General features: G+C 38.0%; 1 protein-coding gene across 4 annotated transcripts in view; it reads right to left on the bottom strand.

The window, feature by feature from the left end:
* The window catches only part of LOC125778799 (uncharacterized), a 209,016-nt gene that overhangs the window by 111,463 nt on the left and 84,678 nt on the right, over positions 1–12,875 (bottom strand). Inside the window, exon 2 of one of the 4 annotated variants that reach the window (XM_049458087.1) lies at positions 1,640–2,533. The exons of 2 other annotated variants lie outside the window; for them this stretch is intronic. In XM_049458087.1, coding sequence (XP_049314044.1) covers positions 1,831–2,533 — 703 coding nt within the window. In that variant the 3' untranslated portion in view covers positions 1,640–1,830. Of the gene's footprint in view, positions 1–1,639; positions 2,534–12,875 lie in introns of those variants that run through there. One more of the 4 variants, XR_007422945.1, reaches the window with a different exon arrangement.

The following is a 12,875-nucleotide window of genomic DNA, read 5'->3' as shown; positions in this document are numbered from 1 at the left end:
TGGCATATATTACGGTACTATAGAAAGTAAATGTGCAAATAAGCATAGTAACAGGACAAGAGAAACTGTTACTGAGTGAGGTCTGATCGTATTCTGCGAACAGAATAAAGAGAGGCAGAAACCGTTAGCTACTTTTAGAGCAATGAAAGGGTGCATATACATATAACCAGAGAACGTAAAGTATAGACAGAGAACGTTTAATATAGAGAAGGTTCACGGCGCGAATAACGTAAAAATATTTTTGGCTAACTCGGCAGAGATGGAAGAGTCTCACCACAGACAAATTATGAGCGAGTTTCACCACATTTAACAGCGATTGAGGGGTTTTTAGAGTCTATGAGAATAACATGTAAATGTAAATAAAAGAGAACCAATGTAGGGCAATATAAATACATACATGTGATTATATGATTTGAATTCGCGAAAGCGAACATAAATACATACATATGGTTAAGATACATGTGCATATATGTATGTAAGTTTTTAATGGTAAAATTTACGATTAATGTACGTTTGTCACAATAGTAATATATTTCATTTTTTTAATAATATTATGATAGTTTGTTATATACATACATACATATGTATGTTATGAAGTATACATATAAGTATGATTTGATATATTCAAAAAATAATTATAAAATAGGCTTTATTTTCACATTAACAAAGATAGAGTGTTTATGTTCGCTTTCGCGAATTCAAATCATATAATCTTCTTCTAATCATATAATCACTTATCAATAATAACATGTGCGCGCTGCTCATATGTACATACATTGGCACACATACAACATATGTACATACTTACATATATGCGTTCACATGTAGATATGTCACCCACAAAAACTACAAACATTGCTTTACAAAAACAACAATCGTTTCAAATAGCATCAGCAGCGTCACAAGTCAATATGGCAGCCAAATATGTATGTAGTCGCACGCATCTTTCGCATCTCCGTTGTCAAGATCAACCAATGGCCGAAACTGGCGTTTTGCCAAAGAGTCAAGTGCTGAACACATTGAGTGCGACAGACTGTTCTGTCAAATATTAAAATACACACATTCTTATGGACACAGTTATGTAGTTGTGCAGCTGCCTCAATAACTGTGTCCCTAAGAACGTGTGTATTCTAATATTTGACAGAACAGTCTGTCGCACTCAATGTGTTCAGCACTTGTGTGATGATAGAAAATCCAAGCTGTGCCGAAAAAAATAAACGAATGGCCGCCTATTGACCGCTTCCCTTGCCGCTGTAACAGCTTCGCCTACAAACTAGCGTAAATATGTATGCATATGTATGAGCTTGCATACATATCGACGCAGATTTTTGCGAGTCACGGAATAATATTGTTACGAATTTACTCTTGCTAGTTTACTTTGTTAGGTTCGTATCTCTGGATTGACAAATAAAATCAACACTGTTTAATTTAATTCAACAACTCTTTATTTCACAACTCGTCTACACTATAGCAGTTTACTCTTAGCACTGATTGATTACGTTGGCGCTGCCACGGCTTATATAGCCACGCACTTCTCGCTGATGCCGACGTGTCCTTCTAGAATATCGCGTCTGGAAATTACCAGAACATACGGCTATACGGCGCCAGACGCAAGCAGACAGTCGCGGCGCCAGACTCTGCAATTGTTCAAGCAGACGGCTGTGGCGCCAGATGTCTATTGTTTCTCAAGCAGACAGCCGTGGCGCCAGATGTCTACAACAAGACAAATGCTATTCCATATACCTACAGCTATTGTTCATAATCAGGGATGCATATAGTAATACAAATACAACTTAATACTACTTTTGTAACACTGCCCTCCACTAAAGCCTAATCGTCCCGATTAGGCACAAATCCTCTTGAACCAAATGGGGCGAGCCTCTCCAAATGTACTACTTTCATTTTACATCGTGCTTTCCCATTTCTTTGTATGCGGTATACCACGTCATTAAGTCGTTTCATCACCATATAGGGTCCTTCCCAGGCTGTCTGCAGTTTCGGGGACAAGCCTTTCTTTCGAAGTGGATTGTACAACAGGACCAGATCACCTTCTTCAAAACCTTTTGAATTTGCCGCTTGATCGAACCGGTCTTTCATCTTATTGCTCATCAGATGGGTATGCTGTCTTACCATTAGATGCAATTCATTCATTTCTTCCTTTAAGGCAGAACAATAATCTCCATCATTTCTTACAGCTGTAGGATTCGTTCCAAACTTAAGATCAGCAGGGAGTCGCAGATCAGATCCGAAAATAATCTTTGCTGGCGTGTAACCAGTTGTCTCGTGCTTCGCTGAACGATACGCCAGCAGGAACATCTGGATGCACTTGTCCCAATTCCGTTGATCTTTATCAACGATTTTCCGCAGATGTTCTTCGAGCGTTCGGTTGAATCTCTCCACCATTCCATCTGATTGTGGATGTAACGCTGTTGTCCGTGTCTTGTGGATGCCCAATAATGTACAGACTTCTTGGAAAATGGAAGATTCGAAATTTCTGCCTTGATCTGAGTGTAATTCGACGGGCACTCCGAACCTTGTTATCCAATTTTCTACAAACGCTTCGGCTACTGTCTTCGCTTCCTGATTTGGTAAGGCATATACTTCTGGCCATTTACTGAAATAGTCCATGACAACCAGTAGATATTTGTTTCCGGCCGTACTGGTTGGGAACGGACCTGCAACATCCATTGCGACTCGTTCAAATGGTGATCCCACGTTGTACTGTTGTAGCCTACCGCGACTTTTGGCTTTAGGACCTTTAGCTGCCATGCACTCTACGCAATTACTTATCCATTCTGCTATGGAATCTCGACAACCGATCCAGTAGAACCGTTGTTTAATCTTCTCTATAGTTTTTGTAATTCCAAGGTGCCCTCCACTAGGTCCATTGTGATATTCTTTCAATACTTTCGGGATCATGAACTTCGGTACTATGATCAGCAGACGAGACTGTTTGCCATCTTCGCTTTCCCAGGTACGATGAAGGTATCCATTAACGAGGTTTATGCTGTTCCATTGGGCCCAATATGCTTTTGCCGTTGGACTCTCGCTACTTATTTGTTCCTTTGGTGGTCGTACCCCATTTTCTTTGGCTATTATCAGCTTTGCAAGATCAGGGTCCTCCAGCTGATTGATTCTGATGCGGTGAGGGGTCCAATCATCTTCAGGTTCTATATTCAGTAATCGCACGTCGATTATACCTTCTTTTCCTTCTGATTTGGAGCAATGTTTACATTCCAGTGGACAAGGGCGACGTGATAATGCATCCGCATTTTTGTGGTGAATCCCCTTTCGATGTTCCGTTTCGAAGTCGTAATTCTGTAATCTTTCGATCCATCGTGCAATTTGACCTTCCGGATTCTTAAACTGTAATAACCATTTTAATGCTGCATGATCAGTCCTCAGCAAGAACCGTTGTCCATACAAATACTTGTGGAAATGTTTTACACATTCCACCACAGCTAGTAGTTCTTTTCGCGTCACACAGTAGTTTTTCTCTGGTTTCCCGAGCACTCTGCTGTAATACCCAATTACTCTTTCTTGTCCATCGATGAGCTGAGACAGGACACCTCCAATTCCATAAGCGCTCGCATCTGTATCCAGGATGAATTTCTTTCCAGGTATTGGATAAGCCAACATCGGCGCCGTACAAAGTAGTTCCTTAAGCTGCTCAAACGCTTTTTCTTGCTCCAACTGCCATACAAACGGGCGATTCTTCTTTGTTAAATCATGTAAACTTCTAGCCACGTTCGCAAATCCAGGTACGAAACGGCGATAATACGTGCATAAGCCGAGGAAGCTGCGGAGTTCATGAATGTTGGTGGGTCGAGGCCAATCTTTCACTGCTTTTATTTTTCCTTCCTCGGTGTGAATTCCCTCAGTTGACACTTTATGTCCGAGATATGTGACCTGCTTCTTCCATAATGAACACTTTTTGGGATTCAAGCGTAATCCGGCTGATGCTATTCGCTGAAAGACTTCCTCTAGATTTTTCAGATGATCATCAAAACTTTTTCCCATGATGATAATGTCATCAAGATACACCAAACATGTCTTCCAGTTGAGTCCTTTTAACACATGTTCCATCAGTCGCTCGAACGTTGCAGGCGCATTACATAACCCAAATGGCATCACAGAGAATTCCCATAACCCGTCGCCCATACTGAAAGCGGTCTTTTCACGGTCACATTCATCGATCTCGACTTGCCAATATCCACTTTGTAGATCTAATGTAGAAAACCATTTCGCTCCAGACAAGGTGTCTAATGTATCGTCGATTCTTGGTAGAGGATAACTGTCTTTCTTTGTGACATCATTCAACTTCCTATAATCTACGCAGAAACGGGTGCTACCATCTTTCTTTTTAACTAAGACGATAGGTGAGCTCCATGGACTTATTGAAGGTTCGATTACACCGTTTTTGTGCATGTCTTCAATAATTTTGTTAGCATCCTCACGTTTTGCTAGTGGAACCCTACGCGGAGCTTGTCGGATTGGTTTAGCGTCTCCAGTATTTATGCGATGTTTGACAATGCCGGTTCTTCCTGTGTTTCCTTCGTTTGCAAATATGGATGCGTATTTTTCTAATAGTTTTTCTGCTTTTAATTTTTCATTTCCATGCAGTTCGTTCAGCAAATTGTTTAGGAGTGTAGGACTTATCTGCTGTGGCTCAATAGTAGGTTTCTGTTGTGACCGTTCGCATCGTGCTATTGCACTTATATTCTGGCACTGTCCAATTACTGCTCCTTTCTTCAGACTTATAGGCGTGTTGAATTCATTCACTACTCTGACCGGAATGGTGGCGTCTTCTCTAATTTTCACAAGCGTTCTTCCTACCAATATGGGTGTATCTATTTTTGTTGGTTCCACAATCCACAACTCTTCAGTCCCACCTCCTCCATTCACTTTAGCCCATACAATCGCCTCAGATTTTGGTGGAATACTCTGATTATCATCAACAATCACCCTCTTACTTTCAACGTTAGTCACATATCCGGTGTTTATAGGCATCTCCATGTTCTGGCAAAACAGCATTTGCTTGTTTAAATCCAAAGTAACCCCGTGATCAATCATGAAATCTACTCCCATTATAATTTCATCCGTGATTTCTGCTACGATGAAGGTGTGATTAACTTCCAGGGTACCAATCATCACTTCGCAAAACACTTTTCCCGCGACAGCTGCTTCCTCTCCGGTGGCCGTTCGAAGCTTGCAACCGACTAATGGTTCAACCGTTCCTCTTACCACATCCGGTCGGATAATTGAATGTGTGGCACCAGTATCCAAAGTAAGCGTTGACAGTCGTCCATTTACGATACCGTTGATAGTAAGATTGTTGTCATGGCGACCTATTTGTGATATCGAGATGGTGGGGCAAATAGTTGTGGGAACCAGCTCACGCCCCTTTGAACTGTTCCGTTTTAGTTTAACGACTTGTGAGATGTGGATGCTCCGTCCTCGTTATCTGTTGGTTGTTTCCGTTTTGATGGGTTTACTTTTATATTGCAATTTCGGGCAAAGTGACCCGCTTTTCCACAGTTGAAACATCTGCTTGTTGTATTTACTCGCGGTGCAGCAATTGTCTTCAGAGTCTTCAATATTTCCTCCATCAGCGCCGGTTGTTCCATTTCAACCCTTTGTACTTTGGGTGCTGGTTTACTTAGTAGGGAAGCTGTTTCCTGTGTGAGGGCGTGCGAAACCGTTTCAGCAAACGTTCTTTTTGGCATTGCATATGTGGCGCGTTTGGTGTCCACATCACGAATTCCATTTATGAAACATTGAATTTTTACCCTCTCAATGTAATCCACAGGTGCATCTGCATTTGCCAAATGAGCCAGTCGTTCTATTTCAGTTGCGAACTCTTGCAATGACTCGTTCATCTTCTGACCCCTATTTTGCAGTTCGATCTGGTATATTTGTTTCCGGTGCTCACTACCATAACGTCTTTCTATCGCACTCATCAATGCCTCATAGTTGTTCCGTTCACAGTCTGGAATAGTCTGAAGGATTTCTGCTGCCGGTCCTTTCAATGATACAAACAAGGACGCCACTTTGTCCGCTGCATTCCAGTTATTGGCCGTTGCTGTCTTTTCAAACTGAAGTTTGAAAATTTGAAATGGAATACTTCCATCGAATGTGGGTGCCTTCAATCTTGGATTATTTATTGATGGTGCAGGGCCATGCAGTTGCAGTTCTCGCATACGATTACTCAGTTGAGGAAATTCTGATTTTAAATTTTCTTCGCCATTTTTTAACGTGCTTAATTCCTCTTCAAATTTTGAAAATTTCTCTTGCACTTGTTTTTGTACTTGTGTAGTATTTTCTGTAATCTGTTGTACCAAACGCTTTTCTAACTGCGTATTATTTTCAGTCATTTGTTGTGTAAGGCAAGACTTTAACTGCGATGTATTTTCAGCTATTTGCTGTGCCAGACGATTTTCTGTTTGCACTGCATTCTCTGTTATTTGTGATATATTTTCAGCTATTATTTGCTTAAAAGCCACTAACAGCATGTTCGTGTCTGCACTTGATGATGTTCGTTGTTCTTCTACTTTTTCTTCTACCTTTGTAGAAGTTTCTGGCCCAACAAATTCGAACTCGTCCACATTAATTCCATCCGCTTCCATTGCTTCACGTAATCGTGCCTGCAGATCCGCCTTTTGTCCGCTTATCGGCAAATTACGCTCCTCCAGTTCCTTTTTTAATTGCTGAATTCTCAATTCTCCGAATTTAACCATCTTGAATTTGGATTATTTGACAATCCCACTTCTGACACCAATTGTTACGAATTTACTCTTGCTAGTTTACTTTGTTAGGTTCGTATCTCTGGATTGACAAATAAAATCAACACTGTTTAATTTAATTCAACAACTCTTTATTTCACAACTCGTCTACACTATAGCAGTTTACTCTTAGCACTGATTGATTACGTTGGCGCTGCCACGGCTTATATAGCCACGCACTTCTCGCTGATGCCGACGTGTCCTTCTAGAATATCGCGTCTGGAAATTACCAGAACATACGGCTATACGGCGCCAGACGCAAGCAGACAGTCGCGGCGCCAGACTCTGCAATTGTTCAAGCAGACGGCTGTGGCGCCAGATGTCTATTGTTTCTCAAGCAGACAGCCGTGGCGCCAGATGTCTACAACAAGACAAATGCTATTCCATATACCTACAGCTATTGTTCATAATCAGGGATGCATATAGTAATACAAATAAAACTTAATACTACTTTTGTAACAATATTTTAGACAAATATTATAAATCGACAACTCCTATGTTGCCACTTTTCTCACTTCTTTCTGTGAAGAATCATCAGAAAGTTGTTCAATTTATGATTATCAGCTTTTGCCATCGTCGCGAAAAGACGCTTGTAGGCAAAGGCATGCTCGGGGAGATGTTACGGCGTCTGTTTATATGAATGAAGCGAGTTCGCTCGTGGCATATGCGCCTGCGTTTATGAATGAAATCGTTTTTGTTGCAAAATATACTACATTTGGGCTTCGCCAATTCGACTGCCATATTGACTTGTGATGCTTCTGCTATTTAGACAATTGTTGTTTTTGTAGAACAATGCTTCAATTTTTTATGGTGACATATTCACATGTGTACGCATATGTATGTTTGTATGCTTGTGCATTATTTGTTCGGAAGTGTATACAAATATATGTACATATAAGTATATAAGAATATATGAACATGCAGATCAATGCGCGCACATGTAATATATTGATAAGTGATAAAATCATGATATGAATTTCTGAACGCGCACATGCGTACACATGCAATCATATGAGCAGATAATAAGATTAATATGATAGACGATGTATTTACATATACATATATTGTTGTGATAAATTCAATTTCTATTACTAATAAATAATACAAAAATATTTATTAGTATAGTATATTATGTAAAAATCAAATAAAATTATTAAATATTCAAGTCCAAATTGACTGTAAATAGTACTATGCATTCATATAAAATTATACTCATATCATAATTATGTTTACATGTCAATATTGAATTGCCGACGGCAAAACGCAAAAGCATACATTCATACATATGTATGTATTGCATATGTATCACACACAAGCGATCCTCTGGTTGAAAGCTAACATGAAGCATGAAAATATCACAATGCTATTGTTGGGAGTATCATAAGGAGCATGCATACATACGTATATTAGACTTAGAAAAAATCTAACTACTTGTATATAGTATACAAAAGCATACAGGAACTTTTCCGCCAACCAAAAGTCACCTGCATATAAATACACATGTATGTATATTGCCCTACATTGGTTCTCTTTTATTTACATTTACATGTTATTCTCATAGACTCTAAAAACCCCTCAATCGCTGTTAAATGTGGTGAAACTCGCTCATAATTTGTCTGTGGTGAGACTCTTCCATCTCTGCCGAGTTAGCCAAAAATATTTTTACGTTATTCGCGCCGTGAACCTTCTCTATATTAAACGTTCTCTGGTATAGAGAAGGTGCAGGTTCGACAGCGAACATTTTGTAGGATTTTTGAAGGGAGTTCACCTCAGAGTTTTTTAACAGTTCCCCACATAGTGAGAATATGAAGAGAAAAAATATATGAATTTAAGGCATTTGTTGCCATAGCATGAAGAGACATAAATATATGTATGCATGAATATGAATATGAAGACATAAACATATGCATGCATTCTCCTTATGATCTCCCAACAACAGCATTGATATTTTCATGCCTCTATTTTTCAACTTGGGAATCGCAATGTATGCAAACACATATGTATGTATGCTTTTGCGTTTTGCCGTCGGCAATTGAATATTGACATGTAAACATAATTATAATATGAGTATAATTTTGTATGAATGCCTGCATAGTAATATTTATAGTCAATTATATATTTGTATACACTTCCGAACATATACATAATGCACAAGCATACAAACATATGCATACACATGTGAATATGTCACCAACAAAAAATTGAAGCATTGTTCTAGAAAAACAACAATTGTCTAAATCAGTGTCGGCCAAAATGCATTTTTCCTATGCCCGGGGCATAGGCTAGTTGCTGCGACGTCAAACACGTATACTCACACGTATACTCTTCTGCCAGCTTCAGAAAAAACGAAAGAGCCAGTAAACTGCTCGTATATCTACGAATAGCTTGGTTCGGCAGCAGCGTATGGCGAAGCTTATTATTTCAGTTGCGTTTCAGAATTCTGTGAGCTAGCACGTATGCGCAAGTTTAATTTTTTACACTGCCAGAAAATACCCCCTTGCGTAATTTATAAAAAATGTTTAAAATTGAATGGGAGACAAATTTTTTTTTTGTTGAAAATATGAAGGGAGAAGCCCATTGCCTCATTTGTAATAAAGTGATTGCACATCTTACACGTTATTCATTATGTAGACATTATTTGATATATAGTTATTGTTTGATATATAATTCAAACACTCATTATTTATTCAGTGTACTTTTCTGCCAACACAGTTTGCAGCAACGCTTTACGCACACAAGTGAAAACTACATACTATTGCATTGGCCGACACTGGTCTAAATAGAAGAAGCATCACAAGTCAATATGGCAGCCGAATTGGCGAAGCCCAAATGTAGTAAATTTTACAACAAAAACGATTTCATTCATAAACGCAGGCGCATATGCCACAAGCGACCTCGCTTCATTCATATAAACAGACGCCGTAACATCTCCCCGAGCATGCCTTTGCCGACAAGCGTCTTTTCGCGACGATGGCAAAAGCTAAAAATCATAAATTGAACATCTTCTGGTGTTTGTTCAAAGAAAGAAGTGAGAAAAGTGTCAACATAGGAGTTGTGGATTTATAATATTTGTCTAAAATATTTTTCCGTGACTCGCAAAAATCTGCGTCGATATGTATGCAAGCTCATACATATGCATACATATTTACTCTAGTTTGTTGGCGAAGCTGTTACAGCGGCAAGGGAAGCGGTAACAATCGGCAATCGTTTGTTAGTTTCTTTCGCGTCTCGTCGCGTCAGAGCTTCGACAGATTGATGTGCTGAACATATAGAACACGACAGACTGCAAGCGCCATCTGAATCTGATATTGAAATACACGCATTCTTATGGACACAGTTATTTAAACAGCTGCACAACTACATAACTGTGTCCATAAGAACGTGTGTATTTTAATATTTGACAGATGTCGCTTGCAGTCTGCCCCGCTCTATGTGTTCCGTTCTTTGAGTTTCGGCCATTATTGTCCGTGACAATGGAGATGCGAAAGATGCGTGCGACACTTGTTATTGTGAATGTATGTACATATGTATGTATGTATGTGGCTCGTATTTGTGTTCGTAAACATACAGACAAATGTGCCAAAGAAATAATACACATACATATGTATGTATATGCCATAGAAATTCTATTAGTACAAATATGGAAATGATAACGAAATAATGCGAATATGCACATTTCATGAAGGTCATCAATTTTCTTTGAAGAAATGAAGTTCATTTTGCACTTCTTCACTTTGTAATAGTGGAAATAAATATAATTTATTTGAAATGTTACTTTATTTAAAAATTAAAAAACTAAAATAAAGAGAAATAAAATTAAAATAATTTTTCCTAATTTTTCCCGATTTTGTAAAAAAATCAAAAATTTTACCATTTTTCGGAAAACAATGGTTCTTATAACACAAAGTAATCACGCATACATACATATGCGACAATGGTTCATACAATACAATATAAGCATGCATATGTCACTCAGAGAATGCTTTTTTACATTCTATGTGTGACTTTGTAATTCTCTTCATTTATTCTCAGTCGTTTTACATATATTTCTGCCATTGAACGTGCTCATTTCTGCTAAATAGCAGCGAGAATGGTGAATTCCCTTCACGAATCTTATAAGCTCTGTTAGCCGTCCAATCGAACATCATACAGAATTCAATTTGCACCTTCTCTATACTTTACGTTCTCTGATATAACTAGGCAGAGATAAAAAGACTCTCACTGGAAGTGAGAGAGCAATTGCCTAACGTCAAAACCTGAACTTTGACAGCTAATCGAGTTCAGTAGGTTTTGACTTTTAGCAATTTGAAAAGAGGGACGACCAGATTAAAATCTTAACAAAAAAATATGTAAACGGAGGGATTTGTTACCGTCGATCAAGATCGTTAATAAAATATATAAAACAATGAAAATAAAAGAAAATGCGAAATTTAAATATATTTCATGAAACGTTTGCAAATTTGATGCATAGCATAACTAAGTTTCAATTACAAATGATTAAAAACATTTATTAATTGAGAACTAACAGGTTTAATTCACCTTATTAAGTATTGAAAGATTGAAAGTCAGTTGTTTTAATTTACCATAAAATCATAAAAAGAATTTAAGTAGTTTCGCCATGTATTAAGAGTCCAATATACAAGGTCTGTCGCAAAAGAAACAGGACTGTTAAAAAAAAACAACAAAAAATTAATATTTTTCAAAAGTTATATTTTTTTTATTCAAAGTAATTTCCTTGTGCTTCGATACAGCGTTTAGCCCGGTCAATTAGCATTTCAAATGAGTGTTTAAGGTCATTTTTCGGAATGCTCTTGAGAATATCGGTCGTCGCCTTTTGGATATCTGAAATGTCCTGAAACCAGTATCCTTTCATGGGCAAATGAAGTTTTCCAAATAGGTAAAAATTACAGGGTGCCAGATCAGTTGCAGTTTTTGTCAAAAAATCAGTGACAAGCGTCCATCGGTCGACGGCGCATTATCGTGCAACAGGCGCCAGGACCCTGCCTCATGGTATTGTGGTCGAGCACGACGAATGCGTAACAAAAGACGCTTCATAACACCAAGGTAAAACACAGCATTAATCGTTTGGCCAGGTGCGACGAACTCTCGGTGTACAACAGCCTCGGAATGGTAAAAACAAATCAGCGTTGTCTTTATTTTTGACTTCTGAAGACGACTTTTTTTCGGTGATGGCAGAGGTCCTCACGACCTTCTTGGAATCGCTTAACCACTCATGCACATTACTACGGGATAGGCACTGATCACCATAAACTTTTTTCATCATTTGAAATGTTTCAGTAAACGTTTTCCCAAGTTTAAAACTTTTTACATTTATGTAAATAAAAAAATTGATTACTTTGTAACCAAGTATCAATTTATTGTCATATTTAATTTTCTTTTTTTTGCTATACATATGTTCAATTAAGTTTTTATTTAAGGAGCGAATCCTAAAATACATTCTAGCTCTGAAAAACAATTCTTTTACTTTCGAGCTACAATTTACAAATTACTTAAATCTAAGGGCTACTGGACGTAATTTATACATACATATGTATGTATATGCAAATCAGTACCTTTTACGTCGTCAAATACTGCTTGCAAGGTGCTCATATGCTCCATCAACATATCTGTTGGTTTTGAGAGTCCTCCTTCAGAAAGGTGATTCACCCAAGTATAAGACGAACAATATTCTGAATTGTCACAATTGTCATTTCGGGGTTGTCTTGACCGAGTTTGTGGAAGATGTACCCTGCCAAATTCTCAAGTCCGTCGTTGTTGAGAATCTCCAGTTCATTATTTTTTCCATTAGGTCAGTGGAATTTAGATCAACTGACACACGTTGAAAAATATTACCTGCAAAAATATAATAAACATACATACATGTATATAAATAAATGGAATAAATTGTTAGTTATTATTATTATTATAATTAGGATAAGAAACAGTGGTTAGTATGCAAAAACTTAGTTTGTATGTAAGTAGATATTTGCATTTGTTAACATCAATACATTTTTATATAAGAATGTTTTCTGTAGTTTAGGTTTATTAAAATATGTACCTTTGATATTTTGATAATTATCGGTTAGAGATAAG

Source organism: Bactrocera dorsalis, chromosome 5 (assembly GCF_023373825.1).
Source record: "Bactrocera dorsalis isolate Fly_Bdor chromosome 5, ASM2337382v1, whole genome shotgun sequence".
Taxonomy (NCBI): domain Eukaryota; kingdom Metazoa; phylum Arthropoda; class Insecta; order Diptera; family Tephritidae; genus Bactrocera; species Bactrocera dorsalis.
This window is presented reverse-complemented; position numbering and strand designations above follow the sequence as displayed.